This window comes from Pseudorca crassidens, chromosome 7 (assembly GCF_039906515.1).
Source record: "Pseudorca crassidens isolate mPseCra1 chromosome 7, mPseCra1.hap1, whole genome shotgun sequence".
NCBI classification, from domain to species: Eukaryota; Metazoa; Chordata; class Mammalia; order Artiodactyla; family Delphinidae; genus Pseudorca; species Pseudorca crassidens.
Window position 1 is genome coordinate 13,677,359 of NC_090302.1, and position 21,801 is coordinate 13,699,159.

Genomic DNA, 21,801 nt, shown 5'->3' on the forward strand with positions numbered 1-21,801 from the left:
CGAGAGTGGGAGACCATGGAATTTAAGTTGCACAAGGAAGAAAGTAAAGACAGGAAAGCCTAACACACAGAAAAGGTGGGGGTAATGCACTGGGATTATCAAGAAGGTTGAGAACCTGTCAGCATGACTCATCCCAATAGCATTTAAGCCCCACCTCACTGACTCTCAAGTCACTCCTTACATCCCAATTCTCTTGCTTCCATCTAGCATGGCACCCTTGTCTCAGGCTCTTGATTCGATGACATGCATCTAGGTCTCTCTAGGTCAGGTCCACCTCTGGGCCAGCAATGCAGCCAGAGGTGACCGTGGATCACACCCCTCTCAGCTGCCCCATTGCTGGGTGCAGGACCCTGGCAGTGGGGACTCATATGTCTCTTTCCTAGTCTTGCCCACCTTCTTCTCTAACTCTTGGAGTTGGGCCAGAATTCTCTCCTTCTCTTCATCAGCTTCCTGAAGTTGGAGATCTGTAAGGCCTTGGATTTCCTCCATACTTTTTAGATTTTCTTGTAAATAGTGAATTTCATTCTCTAATTGCTGAATTCTTGCTTTGTGTTGCCTCTTGTCAAAATTAATCTGTGAAGAAATCAAGTTTCAAAGATGATTTTTAAGCAAAGTATGTTTTGAGCAAAACAAAAACCTTCTAGAGGATTATGTTTCATTTTACTAAAGAGTAAAATGAAATACTGTGCTAATGAGTTACTGCGGATGTGGCTTTATCACAACTGCTCTCTAGGATCCATTTTAATGTTTGCCTCATCATGAAAATAATTACATCAAAAACTCAGATTCTGGCACTATACTACACTCTAGCGATGTTGTATTATCCACTTGCACGTTAAGAAACATCTCTCACTTGCTTCCAAAACAAGGAAAACACAGTGTCACAAAGAAGCCTGACTTTGACATCAGTAACCACATTTAGAGTTGAATTTTAGTCACACCTAGTTTGACTTATTAGGAGTGAAACTAACAACAATTACACTGTATTTAAAAAAATTATACCTTTATTAATTATACCTTAATAAAGGTATACCTTATAAAGGTATACCTTTATTAAGGTATAATCTACATAACAGACACTATTTTCTTTCTTTCTTTCTTTTTTTTTTTTTTTTGGCTGTGCCACGCAGCTTGTGGGATCTTAGTTCCCCATCAGGGATCGAATCCTGGCCCTGGGCAGTGAAAGCAAGGAATCTTAACCACTGGACCACCCGGGAATTCCCTACACTGTATTTACATGAGAAAGGAAGCACTGTAATTTGCTGAAAAATATGAATGTTTTCTGAACACTTCCCTCTAGCTGCCTCTTGCCCTTCTCTTACTCTTGCTTCAAGGGCTCTCTCACAGGTCTGCCTGAACTCTTCTTGTCCGCTGGCCAGCTTCTCCTGATGCAGAGCCACTTCTTCTTGGAGTTTTCTCTCTCTCACTTGAGCTTCCTCTTTTTCCCACTGGGAACGTGTAAGGATTTCACTGAACTGTTTCTGCAAATCAGCGAGACTTTTCCCTAAGACATCTGAAGGACTATGGATTCTGGTAAGGGGGGGAAAAAAAAGATGGTATAAGTGTGACATTTTATTTTTGATGCTGGATGCTGGGTGCAAACATGCCGGTAAAATTAGTGCAGAAGTAAAAAGAGTTGTGAGGAATGGGACTGGTGTCAATCCGTAGCAAATTACTGTGCACCTCCTGAGTGCAGATCATTGTTTTATTAAATGACTGTTGCCACTCTGAAAGCACAGGCTCCTGTCAGGCTAACAATGTGTGTTCAAAGAATAAATGTCCATTTCATATATTCAAATTAGCCTCAGTTTTCTTTCGATATTTGTTTTCTATTTAAAATGCATAATGTGACTCTACTTCCTGACCATCTGCAGTAAGCTTTCAAGAATGAGTTACTCGTAAAACCTTTGTGTTTTTTAAATTAAATAATACCAAAAAGTACAAAAGATCAAAAAAATCAATGACAGACACTTGAATTAAGCAATCTGTGTCTCAATCATGGTAATATGATAAGGGAAAAGGGAAACCTTACAAAAGAACTCAGCCATTAACAGTAGTTGGAAAGGTGATTTCATCATTGAACCCCACATTCACAACTCAGCCCACTCTCTACCTGGAGGTCTCGAGTTTCCATTACCTCATCTCCCCAGCTCCTGATTTCAGTTTTCTCCTTAGCTCATCTACACGAGCTGCCACTTCTTCTGGACGAATCAAACCATCAACTACATGGTTAAGGTGATTCTGGAAATCTTTAAGTTGCTGTTTTAACAGGTTATTGTCATCCTGTGGAGGGGGTAAAATGGAGAGGGGTAAAAATTACCAAAACAAAATAAAAAATACACCCAAATACACACACACACAGCCCATGTTATTTACCATATAACAGTTCCAGTCAACTCCCTTTACCAATTTTTTAAAAACCCTTTGCACTATGGCCGACAATATCTGAATCTTTTGATTAATCCCAAGTCACAAAAGACACAAACAGGCATTACGATGTGTCCTGACGTGATGCAAAAAAGTACGTATGAACACTACCTAAGACTGTCTTCTTGCCAAAGAGTAAATAACTTGAATCTAAATAAGCCTCCATATGTGACATAAGAACATGTTAATCAATGCCATGGGGATGCAACCACCAAAATCTAGACTATGGGAAACTCTACAGGACAAAGACCTGGTTTTCTTTAGTATGTAACAAAGAGAAAAAAAAGGAGCAAAACTATAGATTACAGGAGACAAGAGTCAAGTCATCCAAATGCAATGTGTGCACCTTATTTGGATTCTGATTCCAACATAACACTTCTAAAAAATTTATAATTTGAACATTTTGTATACTTAAGGTATTTGACGATATTAGGGAGTTATTGTAATTTTTTTTTTTTTTTTTGTGGTACGCGGGCCTCTCAGTGTTGTGGCCTCTCCCGTTGCGGAGCACAGGCTCCGGACGCGCAGGCTCAGCGGCCATGGCTCACAGGCCCAGCCGCTCTGCAGTATGTGGGATCTTCCCGGACTGGGGCACGAACCTGTGTCCCCTGCATCGGCAGGCGGACTCTCAACCACTGCGCCACCAGGGAAGCCCAGGAGTTATTGTAATTTTAAGGTGTAATGATAGTATCCATGTTTATGCCTCTTTTTTTTTTCTGGCCATGCTGCGTAGCTTGCGGGATCACAGTTCCGACCAGAGATTGAAGCCGGGCCATAGCAGTGAAAGCTCGGAATCCTAATAACCACTAGGCCACCAGGGAACTACCCTATGCTTCTTTTTTAAAGCCTTATTTTTTAGAGATACATACAATAGTACAGTATTTACAGATAAAATCAGATGTTTTGGATTTACTTCAAAATAATTCAGTGTGTGAACAAGTGTGAGGGGTGAGGTGTGGAGGGTATTATAGATGAAATAAGACTGGCCATGTGTTATAGATGAAGTAAGGTAGTCCATGTGTTGAAACTGTTGAAGATGAGTGATATATACATAAGGATTCATTTTAGTATTCTATTTTTGAATATGCTTCAGAATATACATAATTCAAACTTAGAAAAAACAAAAAACACCTTCCCATAATACTCAGCTTTATCTGCCAATCAACTGAAAAGTGGAACATCTAATACTGAAGTTCTCTAATAGCTTACAATTCTCTATGGGAGTATTTGTTATATGCTAGGATATTTTCACTAAGAAACTAATGAACATAACTAGACCCCAGAATTAAATCCAGACAGTACCTCTTTCAAGTAAAAAGAAACTGCTAAAATTTCCCTAAATTGTACAGAAAAATAGTTCTATGTCCTAAACTATTAACTATATTCCCCTGAATACCTATATTCTACTTAATTGATTTTCTTAAAACTTGGTATAACATTAGGTTTTTTGGTTTTTTTTTTTAACACTGTTAACTAAGTTGGAGAATTAGCATTGCAATGAACGTGCCTGTCCACCATATTTGCACTACTTTCTAATCCTGGCCACAGGTGATCTGACCCAAGGACAGCCAATCCACTGACTAGCCAGAAAACAAGTTCTCTCCCTCTCCAAAATATGAACCAAGATCCAGTCCAGCAAGTCTGTATGAGAGCTAGACCTGTAAGGTTATGTCAGCTTGGGGCTGGGGTTGATGCTGGGCCAAATGCAATGCCCAGGGAGACAGAGGAGAAATGAGAGCCACACAGGCCCTGGAAGGTTATCAGAGCAGCTCTGGTCACCAGCAAGCTGCCTGTCTCCTTCCTTGAGCTAGTGTTAGTAGGTTTTGGTTCACTGCAACTAAATGATTTCTGACAAAGATAAATGTAGAGTGAGTTTAACTTGTACTCCGCATCAGGAGGTCAGTAGGCCAAGTAACCAAAGGACCTAGTTCCAACTAAGAGAGTCTTACAGCATGGACCAGCATTCTGGAAAGCTGACCTCAATTTCTACCTTGGAGAGAGACCCCTGAAGTCCTGTTCTTTAATAGATGTGTACTGAAGTATTTATGGTTGAAATAAAGATGTATGAGATTTTCTTTAAAATATTCCAGCAAAAAAAAAAAAATGTGGATTAATTGAAATAAGAACAGCAGAATGTTGACAATTCTTTAAGCTGAGTAAACGAAAGGGCATAAGGCTATCTCCTCTCCGATTCTGTGATTATTTGAAAATTTCCAAGGTAAAAATAAAAAATAATAATCCAGTGAACACCCAATACACACACACAACACACACAAGAATGGAAAACATGTATATCTTTTATGATATTTACTTCAGAAGCTGAAATGATAGCAGTAAAAATTAAATTCTAGGTAACTAGATTTTCTTAAACTTTGAGAAAAAAATATTCAAGGCATTGGAAGAAGAGAGAGAGAATTTGGGTGAGTTTAGTCTTATTTGTCACAAATCCCCCTAGATGAATATTTGGAGCTTCCCCCAAACCACAATAACTCTGCCCCTTGATTTGTGGTGAAGTATAACAGCTGCCACCTACGTCAGCTAAGTGACCCCTGACCTCACAGATCTGGAAACCTGCGTGTTGATCCAGGTACTTGTTTGTTCAGACGTATGTCCTCTTTGAGAGCGTTTAATTACCTGGAAAATCCTGTCCACTTGCTTCTCGGGCAGTTTGTCGGGCAGATTATTGTGACAATAGCTATAAAAATAGTCTGCCAAAGAAAACTCTCAAAAATGTAAAATGACTGCATTTTTAATGACACTCCTTCTGAGAAGGAGACTGAAAACTTTACAATTAAGAAGTTCTACTGCAACTCATTCTAGTTAAATTCCTGGATAATTACAAAGATATTTCAGTGGAAGAAGAATGCATCAATCTGCTAATTTTAGCTCAGTCTGGTGACAAAGCCGCTTCTAGCGGAAATGCAAGGTACTGCTGTCCTCCATGGGTTTACCTAGTGTTCTCTGTTTACTATCGACACTGCCTCTATCTCTTAGCACCATAGTAACAACACAAAGGATATGCATATTAGTAATCTTAAAATAATCGCAACAGAGGCTATGGTACTATCCCATCCAGAAGTCCTTTTTTCTAATAACTCAAGTAGCTTACTACATGTAAGAGCAGGTTGTGAAGTGTCTGATATAAAGATGGCAACATCTTTGGGTGTCCCATATAAGAATGTATTGGGAGCCAATAAGTCTCTACCTGCAGCTGTTTAAGTTGGGTGCGGAGCTCACTATTTTCTTGTTCCTTTTCTTCTGAGAGCTGGGCTTTTCCGAGTGCGTTCTTGAGGGCTTGCTTTTCTTTCTCAAGTTCTGTTTGAACAGCTGATTGTTCTAACTATTGCCATAGGAAGCGATGATACAAAAAAAGTAAAATAGCAATAATTTATGATCTAATAAGGCATAAATAAATTTACATACACATGCAATCCCTTGGGAGCTTTGGTTTTATAACAACTCAGTTTTACATTTGTACCCCCAAGTTTAAAAGCCCAAGGTAAGTTTTTCACATGCCTCCTTAAACTATTAATACATAAGGAAGAGCAAGCATCAGAATCAGCTCAGCCCAGATACACCAATTCAGAATCTCCAGGAGTGAGCCTTTAAAAGCTCTGTGAGTGACTCAACAGTTACTGCTCTCTTTTCCCTTAGACCAATATTTCTCACACTGTGGTCCTCAAATACCTGCATCAAAATCACTTGCTGCACCTGTTAAAAATACAGATGCCTGGACTCCCTCTCAGACTTGATGGGCAGAATTTCTAGGGCAAGTCCCAGGAATCTGCATTTAACAAGCATCACAAGTGATTTCATATAACTAAAGGGTACCAATCATAGATCTGTAAAGCAGAGAGAGAAGATCTGTTATGCTCCACAATCTCGATGTGTGGTTTGAAGACCAATCTTGGTAGTCCTGATGCAAGGAAAGGAATGTCCCTTTCAATACCATATGAATTTGTGAAAAGGCCAGGCTGCTGTAATATTTTTGTCAAGACTTATAAGAAAAAAAAATAAAGGACAATGGAAGTACAAAAGACAATGGATTTTAAGCCAGTAAGGGCTTGCTTAAAAACTTTTGAAAATTTATTTCAAAGAAGATGCTATCCAGAAATTGTATTTACTATTATTTAAAAATATGTATTTACTGTTATTTTAATTGTTTCCTTCCCAACCTCTTGTTTTCCACACTCTGATCAGGTCAACTATAGTTTTATAAAGCTTGGTACTCTTAAGAAATATAACACTGACAACTGGCAAATGGTCATTTGATATCATTTGGTATCTAGTAAGTAAAGGAACACAAAGTAATTACAATTATTATAATAAGCCTATTTTTATATCCTTTTCTAATCATATGAATGCCATTTTACATGAATTCCTGGGATTCAAACTATCTTATTTTTTTTAATGATTAATTAATTTTAAATTATAGTTGATTTACAATGTTTCAGTATACAGCAAAGTGATTCAGTTATACAAATATATATCTATTCTTTTTCAGATTCTTTTCCATTATAGGTTATTATCAATACAAGATATTGCATATAGTTCCCTGTGCTATATAGTAGGTCCTTGTTGTTTCCCTATTTTATATACAGTAGTGTGTATATGTTAATCCCAAATTCCCAATTTATCCCTCCTCCCCCCTTTCCCCTTTGGTAACCATAAGTTTGTTTTCTATGTCTGTGAGTCTATTTCTGTTTTGTAAATAAGTTCATTTGTATCATTTTTTTAGATTCCACATATAAGTGATATCATATGATAGTCGTCTTTCTCTGTCTGATTTACTTCACTTAGTATGATAATCTCTGGGCCCATCTATGTTGCTGCAAATGGCACTATTTCATTTTTTTTTTTACAGCTGAGTAATATTCCATTGTGTATAAATACCACATCTTTATCCATACATATGTCGATGGACATTTAGGTTGCTCCCATGTCTTGGCTATTGTAAATAGTGCTGCTATGAACACTGGGGTCCATGTATCTTTTCGAATTAGTTTTCATCTTTTCCAGATATATGCCCAGGAGTGGGATTGCTGGATGATACAGTAACTCTATTTTTAGTTTTTTAAGGAACCTCCACTTCTCCATAGTGACTGCACCAATCTACATTCCCCCAACAGTGTAGGAGGGTTTCCTTTTCTCCACACCCTCTCCAGCATTTATTATTTGTAGATGATGGCCATTCTGACCAGTGTGAAGTGGTACCTCATTGTAGTTTTGATTTGCATTTCTCTAATAATTAGCGATGTTGAGCGTCTTTTCATGTGCCTGTTTCGAACTATCTTATTTTATTTAACTTTCATCCAGTTAGAACCTATTGACCCTCCTCATGTGCCAGGCACTGAAACAGGCATCTACAATCTGGGCATTCACTGTGCTCTGAGTCTAGCAGGAGAGACAGACAATCTAAACAGATGATTTCATACACAAGCTAAAATGCTTTGACTGAGCACAGGTTAAAGGAAAATCAAAGTAGAGTCCCGAATCCAGATTTTCAGCAGGCATAACAGAAGGTGAGGGTGGGCTTCCTGGAGGAAGATGCAACCCATTTGGCTAATAGCTAAACAAAACTGTATTTTAATGTGATCAAGAATATATTATAACTGGCCTCTGTCTTCCTCTCTGCCCTTATCTCTCACTCTCATTCCCTACTCCTCTTCTCGCTCCTGGCATATTGGAGGCATACTTTCAGCACTTCAAATGCATTAAGCTCTCTCTCCTTGCCTCTCTGCCTAGAACACATCCCTTACCTCTACCCTTTCACCTCTGCTCCCTCTGCACAGCCAAATCCTAGTTCCCCTTGAAGTCTCGGCTGAAACACCATTTCCATAGGGCAGTCTTCCCTGACCACCACCCCCCTAGCACAGAACCCTATCGTTTTCTTTGTCCGACACCTGTTTCACCTACCAGACTGTCAGCTTCACAAGGACATAACCATGTCTGTGCTACTCCCTACAGCATCCATGGCACCTGGCCCTTAATGGCCAATCGATAAGTATTTATTGGATGAATAAATATTTCACTAATTTTCAAATATAATTAAACTAGTGGGTATTTCATCCAACCAGAACAGGAAGTAGCAAAGTAAAATTTAATATCAACTTAAAAGAGGTCTCTTAAAGCTGTTTTGAGAAAGAACAACTAGAATTTATTGATTACCAACTGCTAGGTGCTTTCAGGCCCATTGTCTCACTTACCCTCACCATAACCCGCTTTACAGATGATGAGGCATTTGTCAGAGGCTCAGAGCCATGAAGTGAGTTGCCCATGTTCACACATGGGTCATATTTAAGCTCAGAATGTCTGACTCCAAAACTGTGCTCTTCCCATCACTCCACATACATTATATTAAAAAGTGTTTAATCTTCGATTAAATTAAAGGAAAGTTGTTATGTTAAGGCCCAGCCTAGATGGCTTTGTGCTCTTACTTACCTGGCTGAGCCTTGTTAGTTTTTCCAACTCTTCTTTGAGCTGGTTGGCTTCGGCATCCTTTATTTTTAACTGAGCCTCTAGCTCAGCCTCGTAGGCACTGAGATCTCCTTGGGTCTGCTGCAGGGATGCATTCACCTCATGCTGCTCCTGAAGGGCGCTTTCTAGCTCTGCAAGCTCCTGCAAGGATTCAGTGTTTTAAGTACAGAACCCTCAGTGTGCTGCTTAAGCATCTGCAAGTCATTATAAGTAACGTGAGCACTTAAAGTAAATGCTGGCCAGCCAGTGCTGGCCAGGCACAGAGTATTCAATGGCAATACGATAAAGCTGCAGGCTGTGTGAATCCAGGCTGGAAAACAAAAACACTGACTAAATGTAATAAGAAAAATCAGTAAGCTACAACATGTTTTCCAAAGTAACCAGTTGTGTGATACTTTAAATGAGTCTTATGTATTCGTAAGAAGAAAGAAGAGAGGAGGATAAAATTTAAGGCCTATTTTCCTTCAGACACTGGAATAAATGTTTTCACATTCATTATTTAATTACATCCTCACAGTAACTGTGTAAGGTAAAGTATTATCCCCGTTTTATAGATGAGGAAATGGAGAATGAAGATCTAAGTAAACAGCACAGAGCTGTGCAGCTAAAAAAAGGACAGAGTCAGCATATGAACTGAGATTTCTGACTCCAAAGCCCACACTCTTCCTGTTAAACCACAGTATGTTCACTTATCAGAAGAACAAAATGGGACTAGCACTCTCTAATATTAAGGATGAGAGAGAAGCTTAAACGAGTGTTAACAAGAATATAAGTACCTGTTGATTAGCATACCACAGTTCTGATTCATTTTAGCCTATTTTTTTATGATTACACATTATAGCTTTCACCTGTTTATTTGGAATCTTGAAGAATTAAACTATTCTGATTAAAGAGGAGAATCCTGTGATAAGAACTTCTATAGAAGAGTTTCTCAGTAAGGGATCAAAAGACCACCTGGCATCTGAATCATATGGGTTGCTTGTCCAAAATGCAGACACTACTTATAACCAACAGAGGATTAATATCCAGAATATATAAAAAGTTCCTACAAATCATTAAGAAACAGACAATCCAATAGAAAAAATGGGCAAAGAATATGAATAGGGATTTCACTGAAGAGAAAAACTGAATGGCAAATAAACAGATGAAAAGTACTTAACATCTCCAGTAATCAAGTGAAAATGCAGTTAAAACAAGACACAATTTTGCACAGAGCATAGAGAAACAAGTTAAACAAACCATGAGGAAACAATCAGATAAATCCAGAACATGGGACATGCTACAGAACTACCAGCTGGATTCTACACACACACGCGCGCGCGCGTGCGCGCACCATGAAAGACATTCTTGGCACAATTGGGAAAATGTGAATATGGCTCAGATATTAGATAATATTAGGGAATTGCTGTTAATTTTCCTAGGTATAATAATGGTATTGCACTGATGTAGGAAAATGTCCTCATTTTTAAGAGATATGTACTGAAGGGATGATGTCATAATATCTGCAATTTTCAAATGACCCAGCAAAAAAAAAAGATATAGAAAAATATTTGTTGAATCTAAGAGAGCACATAGATGCTCAATGAATTATTCTTTCAACTTTCCTGTAAATGTAAAAATTTTCATAAAAAAGACATCATTTCAAACTCAGCACATTGGCAAACACTAAGTCTGACAAAATGTTAAATTTCCTGAATTTGATCTTTATTCTGTTTATCTTAGAAAATGTCCTTGTTCTCAGGAAACATACTGAAATATTTAGAAGCTAAAGAGCATGATGTCTACCGCTAATTCTAAAATGATTAAGAAAAAAATTTATATAACAATGTATATAAAATCATGTAAAATTTTATATGAGACAGAAAGCAAATGTGGCAAAATAAATTGGTGACTCTGAATGGAAGGTATAGTGAGCTATTCTTGCAACTCTCCTGTAAGCTTGAAATTATTTCAAAATTAAGGCTTACAAAATAAAAGTTAGATAACATTAAGGTGATGTCAAGGATGTGGTGTAATGGTAGCCCTTCACACTGCTGGGGGGAACAGAAATTCACAAAATCACTATGGACAGTAATTTGACAATATCTAGTGAAGCTGAGAAGGCACATACACTCTGACTCACAGTTCCACTGTGAACACAGTCCCCATGCTCAGGATGTGTGTAAGAATGTCACTCTCAATATTGTAATAGCAAAAGAATGGAAACCACCTCAATATCCCCCAAGAGGAGAATGAATAAGCAATAAATTTGTGGTAGGCACATACAATGGGATGCTATATACATCAATAAAAATAGAGCTACATGTATCAACTTGCATAATTCTCAAAAACATAAACATGAAGGAAGAAAGGAAGTAGCCAAAGAATACATTATGTACTTTTTATATAAATCCTAAAATTATGCAAAACTATAATACGTATTGTTTATAGATGGATACACATATAATAAAAGAAGAGAGATAGAGGGAAATGATAACCATATTCAGGATTTTGCTACCTCTGGGAGGGGTACACAGAGGGTTTCAAATATATCTGTATGTTTTAGTTTTTAAGCTGTGAGTACATAGTGTTAAATATTTTTGATATTCTTATATGTCTGATAAATTTCATAACATTAAAACAAATTAATTCAAATTTCCAAAGCCAGCCCTACTGAGGATGAGGTTTGGGAATCTGGGTTCTCCTGCAATGTAAAGTTTACCAAACAACTAAAACAGAGCAAGTGAAATCTCCAAATGAATGTCAACAAATCAAGCATGGAAGGGTATAATTTACAATGCTGTGTCTGTTTTGTTATCTGTAAAATAATACTACAATTATGAAGTAACAGCAACAAGAATAAGAAAAATTATGTTATGCTTAATTTTGCTACACAAATAACAAAATATGAACATCTAATACCGTATTTGTAATAGCTATAATTTCTTATTCTTTAGAGTTATTTGATCACAATACTTTTCAGGGATAGCAATTCAGCTAAAATAATCTTCCTTTTCTTAGTAAGGGAAAAATAATGCTTCCAAGTGTGTCACAACTAAAGGGAAAAAAAACCCCAAAACACTAAATAGCCCCTAACACTTTTGCCACTTATAATTGCACTGTGGCTAACTTCCTTAACTAACTTCCTTAACTAACTTAACTTGGACATCATCCACTTCTGAAGGTAAGGAAAACAGACAAGAAGAAACAAATCATACCTTCCTCATATTTTCTGCATCTAAGGCAACTATTTCCAGTTGGTCCCTTTCCTGCTTGACCTCAGTCAATCTCTGCAGCAATGTCTCTTTCTCATCCTGTAGCCTTCTGCACTCATTCTGGGCCTGAGTAGCCTGGCCTTTGACAGTCCCCAGGTATTCTTGCAACCCACTGATGACACCTTCTAAGTCCTTCTTCAGGGCTTCATTTGCTGCTATCTGGCCTAAGCAAGACGAAGAAAGGGAAGACGATAATATATATAAGAAAATGCTTTCAAGATACATAATTACTGCATTTAGTCTCCTTAGCTATTGTTACTAGCTAAGAATGACATTTTAAGCTTTCAATTATTTCCTACTATCTTAGATTTCATTTTCAAGATATAGTAATAGCTTTCCCCCCTATTATCCATGGTACAGGAGTATTAAGCAGGTACACAATAAAAATAGTATATTCATTGGCATTGCTTATGAAATGCTTAATACATGCTATAAAAAGTTTAAAGTAGTGATTTCCAAATAAAATAACGAAAAGTGTGCAACAAAACAGTTCTTGCTGCTAGACACACAAAACAAAACCAAGTCAAATCCCAGACTAGCAGCATTAACCTGTAACCTGAAGACTTATAAAAACAAACAAACCATATATTGGGTTTACTATGTCCAGGCACTTCATGAACACTATTTCATTTAATCTTCCCCAAACTAATGATCGTGACAGAAATAATTTATCCCAGGTAACACAGCTGATAATGGCAAAACAAGGACTGGGGTCTTTTTACCACAAGCCAAGGCTCTCATCACTTACAGTCTATTATCTTCCTCTTCCACTATTATGGCAATGTCACATTTTTTTTAAATGATTTTTTTAAATGGGTGGAAGATCTATTTTTATTATTTATTTAAAAAATTTTCTTTTTTGGCCACACTGTGCAGCTTGTGGGATCTTAGTTCCCCAACTAGGGATTGAACCTGGGCCCATGGCAGTAAAAGCAAAAGAGTCCTAATCACTGGACCACCTGGGAATTCCCAGCAATGTCACAATTGAAATTTGCACTGCAAAAATAGATCCTAAAATTCTTTCTGCAGTCTCCTTATAACCAGACACCGAATGCCTGATATCAACGGACTCTTTGCTCCTGAAAAGATTTTAGGCCTTAGAAGAAGACAATCACATGCCAGAGTTTATCATGATAATGTACGGATTTCTTGCCATAGTGACCTGACTCACTAGGACATCAACCCAAGAAAACTAAAATAAAAATTTTTAATTTTATTAAACATTTTTGAGTACTCTGCAAATATTTCCCTATCAAATACTAGTACTAACAGCTGAAGCATATTCAGCTAATATCTGGATTAATGCCTGTTATTTGTCTTTTATTAACACTGAATCTGATTTACCTTAAATCATACTTAAATTCTCACCTTCAGTAAGCTGTTGTTCAAGGTCCTTAATCTCTTCAGTTTCTTTAGCAATTCTAGAAAGTATCTCATCCAAACGACTTTCAAGTTGTTTGTACTGCTTGTTCATAATGTCAAGCTGTTGTTCTTTACCCCTCTTCTGAGCCTTCATATGGCACTGAATTGAAAAAAAAAAATAAAATCCCTAATTCTTTAAACTCTTATAAAAATAATAGCCCTTAATAACATTTCTAGGGAAGAGTGGAAAAGAAATTGTAACAATTTGCATCTGTTTTGTGTCAGACACTGTTGTTTTCACATGAAGTTTTCATTTAAACCTCATGATAACTTGATGTGGAAATCATCTCCATTTTACAGATGAGCAAACTGAGGCTCAGGAAGGTTAAGTGATTTTTCCCAGGTAACAGGTAGTAGGTAAGGCAGCCAATTTCAGTGTTCTTTGCACTGCACTAAAATGTATCTTTCCAAAAGGTTTCCCAAAAGTTAATTGATTACATATACATATATCCATAGGAAAAGGCTATATTCTAAAATGTTAACAAAGGTTACATCTGGGTGGAAAGATTACAAGAGATTTTTAATAAGTTTTTTTAGCTAAAAAATTTATAATAGACAAGTAATAACTTTTTATTAAAAAACATTAAGTATAATTTTTAAAAAGGTTTTTTTGGGGAAATACAGACATGAAATAAATACTTCCTTAGAATTCAAGTTTATTTTCTTTTTTTTTTAACTTCTTTATTATTGGAGTATAATTGCTTTACAATGGTGTTAGTTTCTGCTTTATAACAAAGTGAATCAGCTATACATATACATATATTCCCATATCTCCTCCCTCTTGCATCTCCCTCCCACCCTCCCTATCCCACCCCTCTAGGTGGTCACAAAGCACCGAGCTGATCTCCCTGTGCTATGCGGCTCCTTCCCACTAGCTATCTATTTTACATTTGGTAGTGTATATAGTGTCCATTCCACTCTCTCACTTTGTCCCAGCTTACCCTTCCCCCTCCCCGTGTCCTCAACGAGTTTATTTTCAATTCCTTATACAAAGAAACATTTTGCTTTTAAGTTCCATAAACTGGGAGTTGAGAGGGACCTCGAAGACCATTTAGCCCAGTGATTCTCAAGATGGAGGGCCCTATGGAGGCACACCCCTGCAACCACTACATACAGCTGCAACCACTACATATGCCCCTGGTGGAAAAGAGCTTCCACACACCCACACACACTCTGACAGTCATCGCTTTAGGGAGCTACTGTTAACTGAAAGGACTGGATTGTATTTCTCAGGTGTGCTGGGGGAAAAACTGAAAACTGATGACCTAGTCTAACTCTTCCTTTTACATGTGAGAAAACTGAATCTCAGATCCATCAAATGACTTGCCCAGGTCTCCTTAAGCAACTGTTCATATGGAGACAAAATAATTCCCCAGAGAACCTGTGCCCTCCCACTCACATCACACCCTCGCAGCTCTAGTTTGCCCCCACAGGATCAGAGGAACAGAACAATAATAAATCAAGAGAAAGTTACCAGGAGAAAGAACTATATTAGTCTGAACAACGAACTCCATGCGTCTCAAGTCTAAGACTACAATTTGATTATAAAAGAACATTTCTCAATTTTACAAGTCTGCTGCCTCCAAAGACAAGAAAGAAAGTCTCTTCATTTCTGAAGAATAAATGAGAGGCAGCTTGATTGGAAGGTTTTTATTTTACTACTGGTAAAACGTGATGGATGTTCAAAACTCTTCTCCTACTCTCCCAAAATACCCATCTGAAGTCTTTCTGAGAAGATAACTGCAGATAAAACCTTAAATTCTAAGTAAATTTAGGATTTTTATGGCTCAAGAAAGAATTTTCAAAAAGATCTACACTCATATCTGTATCAATAAATCTTAAAAATTCACCATTAAAACTTCCACTGAAATCTCTACATGCAGGACAAAAAAATTAGTTCAATACACCAATGATCTGCATTAAACACATGGGAGCAAAAGTAGATTCAGCGATTTTCACTACCATGGAGCTCACAATAGAGGTACTGTAAAAACAGGAACTTACATCTCTCACTCCTCCTCCTTTTTAAATCCTTTGTACACAGAGAGAGAAAATGATCATACCTTAATTTAGAATTTGTCCTGTTAAAACTGAGACGTTGAGAACAGAGGAACTGTGGGCGGAACGCTTTCTAATGCTGTCTTGAAAATTCATGTGCACTTCCCTCTCTGACAGCCACAATTTTGTAAACGCCTCTGAGCCTCTAACCTCCCAGCGCTTCAAACCACGTTCCTGGCAGAGATTGAGCGGCAGCCCAGCCCGTCCAATCACAAGCAGCCTCTGAAGGCAGGCCACACCCTCCGTGCTTTAAATCACAACACAGGAAGCTTCTACAGGCCAATCACGCACAATCTTTGCAACAGATTACTACAGATTAATTGCCTTTAGCATACAGTTTGCTCCCATAGAGCATTGCTAGACAGGGAACAGGGATACAAATCTTCCTTTATTATGTTTGCTCCTGTGGTATTTCTGCTTCTGCGAATGTTTTCTAGAACTAAAATGGGATTTGATTTTTATATAGTACCTTTTCCTTTTGAAAACTAGTTAAATGCTTATGTCTGTTGAAAACTTGGCTTGGCTCTGAGCTAATTTTAAAAATAATTAATCTCTTTAGACCTGTAACTCCTTTGTGAGGCTCTGCCTCTTCCTAAAAGGGGGTACTTTGGGAAATCATTTAATCTTTCTAAATCATATTTTCATTTTATGCAAATTTAAAAAGTCACCAGTCTCATTTGGATGCTGTAATAAAATAAAGTTCCACACCATATGTGCCTAAAACCAAGTGCAATGCAAGACACGTCACTGGCACTTAACATACTTGTTTTCCATCATATCTCAGTCATTTACTGTTTCCTAATCTCTCAAGCTTTTACTTTAAATTCTATTTGCTATTCAGAAAGATACTTCATCTGATTAGATAATAAAAGTTAAATAAAAGCCTGAATCTGCAGAAAAATATGCAGAATACCATTCTTGATTCTTTCCCTCTTGCTAAAATGTTCACATTTTGCAGCCTAAAATGGGGTGCCTAACACTAGGCATTAAGGTGACTTTGTGCAAATTAGAAAAAGACGCTCCTTCCAGGTGAACAAATTAAAAAGAGACATCCTCTGGTGCTCAGACTAAGACTGTAACCCTAAGAAGTAACCTTCACAAGTTTTAACAATACCAAAAAGGAACTTCAAAATCTGGCTTGTATGTTTCATCTCCACTATTACAGATTGATTTTGACTACCTTCAAAACTTGGATGCCTTTCCTACTTCTCATTTAACTCCTTTCTATATGTAATTCTTTACAGATATCCAGTGTGTATTAGACTCCCGGTATGCCAGGACTATCACAGTCCTAAGTTGAAAGCAAACAGACAATCTAGGTTCTGATTACACTCATAGATCACAGAACTACAAGAGGGAGTAAAGGAGCTTTGGGTAGTGCCTATAGGCCAGTTCTTCCCTACTTTCCTTAATGCAAGCATTCATAAACATAGTACTGGCCCCTGGGGATTCAGTTCCTGTCCTCAGGGGCCTTACATGGGGTGGTAGACTTCTGAACAAATAAATATGATACAGGAAGATATCACAGACCACATTATATATTATTTAAAATCTCTAATTTTTCATGTAATGAAAATTCTTCAAGATAATCAAGACTACTTTTGGTTTCTTTTTTATTTATTTTTTTTTTTTTTGCGGTACGCAGGCCTCTCACTGCTGTGGCCTCTCCCATTGCGCAGCACAGGCTCCGGACGTGCAGGCCCAGCGGCCATGGCTCACGGGCCCAGCCGCTCCGCGGCATGTGGTATCTTCCCGGACCAGGGCACGAACCCGGGTCCCCTGCATCGGCAGGCGGACTCTCAACCACTGTGCCACCAGAGAAGCCCTGGTTTCAATTTTAATACTAAGTCTTAGGCTTTTGTTATAAAAGACCTTATGTCTGTGATGATATGGTCACCCTTTGTCAAAATTAGCTGGCCTCCAAAAAATATCTATGATATTTTACTAAAATGCTTAAAGGGATAACTAAATAACTTGTCAAGTACATAAAGCAATTATAGTGCATTGTCTTTACCATGTTAAATTCTATGGTTTCTCATAATCCAGAGATTTTAAAGTTTTTTTTTAAATAACCTTATTATTCAAAGTATACCAGTAAAATATGCAGGAAATATTCTTACTTCTATTTTACAAATATTGGCTAAAATATAAACCATTAGTAAGACTTTTCACAGTAGAGACAGAAAGAGACAAGAACCTAACTCCATCATCCAGCCACCTGACCACCTCTGGCCACATTTTAGGAAGACATACTCTAGAGAAATGTTTTCTTTTTAAGGACAAAACAAAACAATATGAAACAACAAATAGCTTTAGTGGAATATTTGCATAAAGGATTAAAGAAGAGGTAGAAAAAGGACTCCGAACCCCCTCAGCTCTCCCATCTTGCCACCTTGCTGTTAAGAAAGAAGAAAATAAAACAAGGAGAGAGAAAGAGTAAGAGGTTTGGAGAGCACCTTAGAGCAGGTTACTCTTGATTTGAAATATAATGAAATTCAATTACTTAAAAAAAATATGTATATCATTCATCAATTGTTCTACTGAAAGCTACTACCTCCATCAAGCCCTAGGTTGTTTTGTTTTAAACACACACACACACTTCATATATATGTGTGTGTGTGTATGTATATACACACATATGTATATATATATAATACACATACATACACTCATATTATATATACACACATATAAACATATGTATTGCTCAGATTTGTGCATCAAACTAAAAGATTTTCAGAAAGGACTCTGAGGCTAAAAACGATGAGACATAATACCCAGAAAGAATGATATGCTCATCCCCATAGAACAAGCCAAAGATCTCTTCATTTACTTACATGTTTTGGGTCTTTGGAATCCAGACTATCAATACCTATTTGCAGGTCCTTGATCTCCTTCTGCTTTTCAGCAATTTCTCCTCTTTGCTTTTCCATCTGCATTTCTAGATCCAGAGCTTCTTGGCGTAATTTATTTAGAAGTTGTATCCTACCACTCAACTGCCTGTAAAGAAAGTCTTTCTCCGCTTCTGAAATCTAATTCCCCCCCCACCCCAACATACAATTAACAGAGGACAGCAACACTGATTTACAAATTTACAGAAAACAACTAGTACAATTTAAAAAGGTATTCCATGCTCTATCAGGTTTTTTTTAATAATAAAAGTAAAATGCAGGAGATACCTAGGCACTCCATTCATATCTTATACTTTTATCCTTATTATATGTAAGAAAATTTTATTTTATAAAAGCTTATGAAAACAATAGCAGTAGAAATGAAGTTGTCATATTAGTATAAATAATTTATAAATTATTATTAATAATAACCATAGTATTAATGGTAGCTGACTTTATATAGCACTTACCCTTGTATTAGAATATCAAGCCAACTGACAATGTAATGAAAAATTTAGGCTATATTATACTTACTCATTTAAAATAACTATTTTTTCCAAGCACATTTTGTAAGCATCCATTTACTTAAAAATTATGTACATTATTTACTTCTACCAATTTATCTATATAAAGCTTTCGCCAGTACTGTTATAAAACATTCTTATTTAATTATTAAAATCATTCTTAATAGCTCCATCCACCTCATCTCCCATTTTCAATCCATCTTTAAGTCCTGTCTATTCTACTGCCAGATTTTACCTAGTCTTCTTTCTCTCCATGTCCACCATCACCTTTGTAGTCCAAGCCATTATCGTGTCTTGCCTGTACTAAACAACAGCCTCCTAACCGATATACACATCTCCATTTTTTCCATCTCTCTCAACCCATTTCACTCTCATCAAGTAGCCAGAGTGACCTTATAAAAATACAAATAGGATCAGCCATGCTACCACCTAAAGTCCTTCAAAGGTTTCCCATTACATTCAGAATAAAATTCAAACCCCTTAAAATGGCCTATGATGCCTGGCATGAGCTTTAACCTCATCTTCCACTATACTCTCCCTCATCCTGCAGAGGAATCTTTAGTCTGAAGTCTTTTGCACACACTGTCACCTCTGCCTGGAATATGCTTGCCCTTAATTCTGCCTTACTGGCTCTTTTTCATCCTTTGGGTCTCAGCCTAAATGTCACTTCCTCAGTGAGGCCTTTGTGGGTTGCAGCAATCTACATCCTCTTTACTGTCTCTCCTAATTTTCTTTCCCCCCTAGAACTTATGTTGTTTAACTATACATTTCTTTTAAACTTATTTTTACTTATTTTTTGCCTACTTCCTGCCCAAGAGAGAGGAACACATCCGTTTCTTTCATTACTCAGGGCCCAGCTCAGTCAGCAACTGCCACATAAACTTGAATCAATTTCTAGTTACTAAATAATTTGAAACTAATGACACAGGGTTATCTTTTTAAAAGAATATATAATTTGGACTTCACCTTCTTTTCTTCCTACTATGGTATGAATACATTACCATCACAATTTTCAAATACTGATTTTTAAAATTTGCAAATAACTAAAACCTTTTACTTACTTAAAAACTAAAATGTCAAAATACTTCCTTTTTTGAACTTTCTCCCTATGCAACTACATCATGGGTTTGAGCTGCTTGCTTCTTCATGACATCATCTTTATGTATACCATATTTTATATCATTTATATTTTTGCTACTCATGTTTAATAATGTTCATTGTAGAGGTGTTTTCTGGCTCTTAATCTAGGTTCCAGGATCTTAAAGGTGGTGAGTGCTTAATTAAATTAGGAGAGATATATTAGGAAGCAGCTTCCCTGGATAAATTGGACACTTTCATAATACAGTAGACTGAATATATCTTTTTACATAAATGGTTAAGTAATGTGTATCTATACACTCTATTAAATGCTAATATAGGATGTCATCCTGAATGGAAGGAAATGAAATTGGAAAACGCTAGAACCATATCTGACTCTGAAATTTGTTATTCCGTAATTAATTAGGCAGCACTGATATAAAGATTTTTTTACACGGTTATGAAGAGGGAAACACATTTCATTTTTGGCATTTTCTCTTAGCAATGCAGCTTTACTTTTACTTACTTTTTTAAGTTGTACAGCTTCTTCCAGTTGTTTAAATTCTTCAGTAGCTCTTAAAATTTGTTGTTCTGCCTTTTCTATTTCATCATGCAGTTCTGATAGTCGAGCTTGTGCTGCAAATTTAAAAACCATGCACACAGGCACACAAGAAAAATCTTGAATTCTCAAATTTCTACCTTTTTCTTAGCAATAACTTCCTCCAATTAAATTCTGCAATTATACAACACAGGAATAAAAAAAAAGTAATTTCTTATGATTGTTTTCCTCTCTATTAGTTAATCTCTAGAATAGTTTCATGATATGCCATAGAGCTATAATTGATCCATTTATTTGTAAAATCCTAACATAAAAGGGGCTCTGCTTGATACTCCCAACATTAAAGAACTCTTTTGAAAGAATAAGGATTTTATTTGTAAATATGTGCTTACATGTCACCAAGTTATAATTAGGTTTAGAGTATTAAACAAAAACCTGTGTTAGAGACAAATGCTTTATGATGGGATTCAATATCAAGAAATTCACTACTGATTTGGTAATCCCAAATCAGTGACTTTCCACCTCAAATTCCTGATTTCTTTCTCCCTCCCTGCCTCCTATAAAACTTGAGGCTGGTGTGATTTAGTTTCGCTTTCCCCTTCCAGAGCCTTGCATATAGTATACGCAGGCACGGACAATTCGGCCTCTTTTCTCCCCTCTCCAAGTCAACCGCTATTGGCCTTCCATGTATTCCATTTAGCTGCCAACCAAGGGAAGATGGGCTACTAATCTCATTGCTTGAGATCCCCACAATGGGTCATGATTACTAGTGAGATGAATGAACTCAGGTCTGCTTTCTCCTTCCGCCATATGCATACAGCTAAGTGAGGAAGTGGGTCCAAAGTTTGCCATTTGGAAGGTCTCTAAGTGTCCCCTTGGATTGATTTCTTCCTCTTTGTGACTTGCCAGGAAGTGATAAGATTCCTTGAATTAGATGGCTGAGAGCGGGGTGCAGTTGACGAAGTGGAGTGTGGGGCAGGTCAAGAAGAGTCAGAGGCCAGCCTTAGGCCTAAGCCTAAGGAGAGTGCACTGATCCAGTTTATCCAAAGCACTACTTTAGGTTTTGGCGACATGTATAGGAATCAATAACTTTACTTGCTTCAATTATTACT

At 37.1% G+C, this 21,801-nt stretch overlaps 1 protein-coding gene across 11 annotated transcripts in view; it reads right to left on the reverse strand.

The window, feature by feature from the left end:
- CNTRL (centriolin) overlaps positions 1 to 21,801 on the reverse strand; it is an 87,476-nt gene that overhangs the window by 35,376 nt on the left and 30,299 nt on the right. For 9 of the 11 annotated variants that reach the window (XM_067743470.1, XM_067743467.1, XM_067743465.1 and 6 more), the window contains 9 exons: positions 20,657 to 20,766; positions 18,476 to 18,670; positions 13,527 to 13,680; positions 12,102 to 12,322; positions 8,869 to 9,045; positions 5,633 to 5,767; positions 2,138 to 2,283; positions 1,323 to 1,530; positions 394 to 573 (listed from right to left, as the gene is read on the reverse strand). In XM_067743470.1, coding sequence (XP_067599571.1) covers positions 394 to 573; positions 1,323 to 1,530; positions 2,138 to 2,283; positions 5,633 to 5,767; positions 8,869 to 9,045; positions 12,102 to 12,322; positions 13,527 to 13,680; positions 18,476 to 18,670; positions 20,657 to 20,766 — 1,526 coding nt within the window. Of the gene's footprint in view, positions 1 to 393; positions 574 to 1,322; positions 1,531 to 2,137; positions 2,284 to 5,632; positions 5,768 to 8,868; positions 9,046 to 12,101; positions 12,323 to 13,526; positions 13,681 to 15,584; positions 15,807 to 18,475; positions 18,671 to 20,656; positions 20,767 to 21,801 lie in introns of those variants that run through there. The other 2 variants (XM_067743472.1, XM_067743473.1) reach the window with 2 other exon arrangements.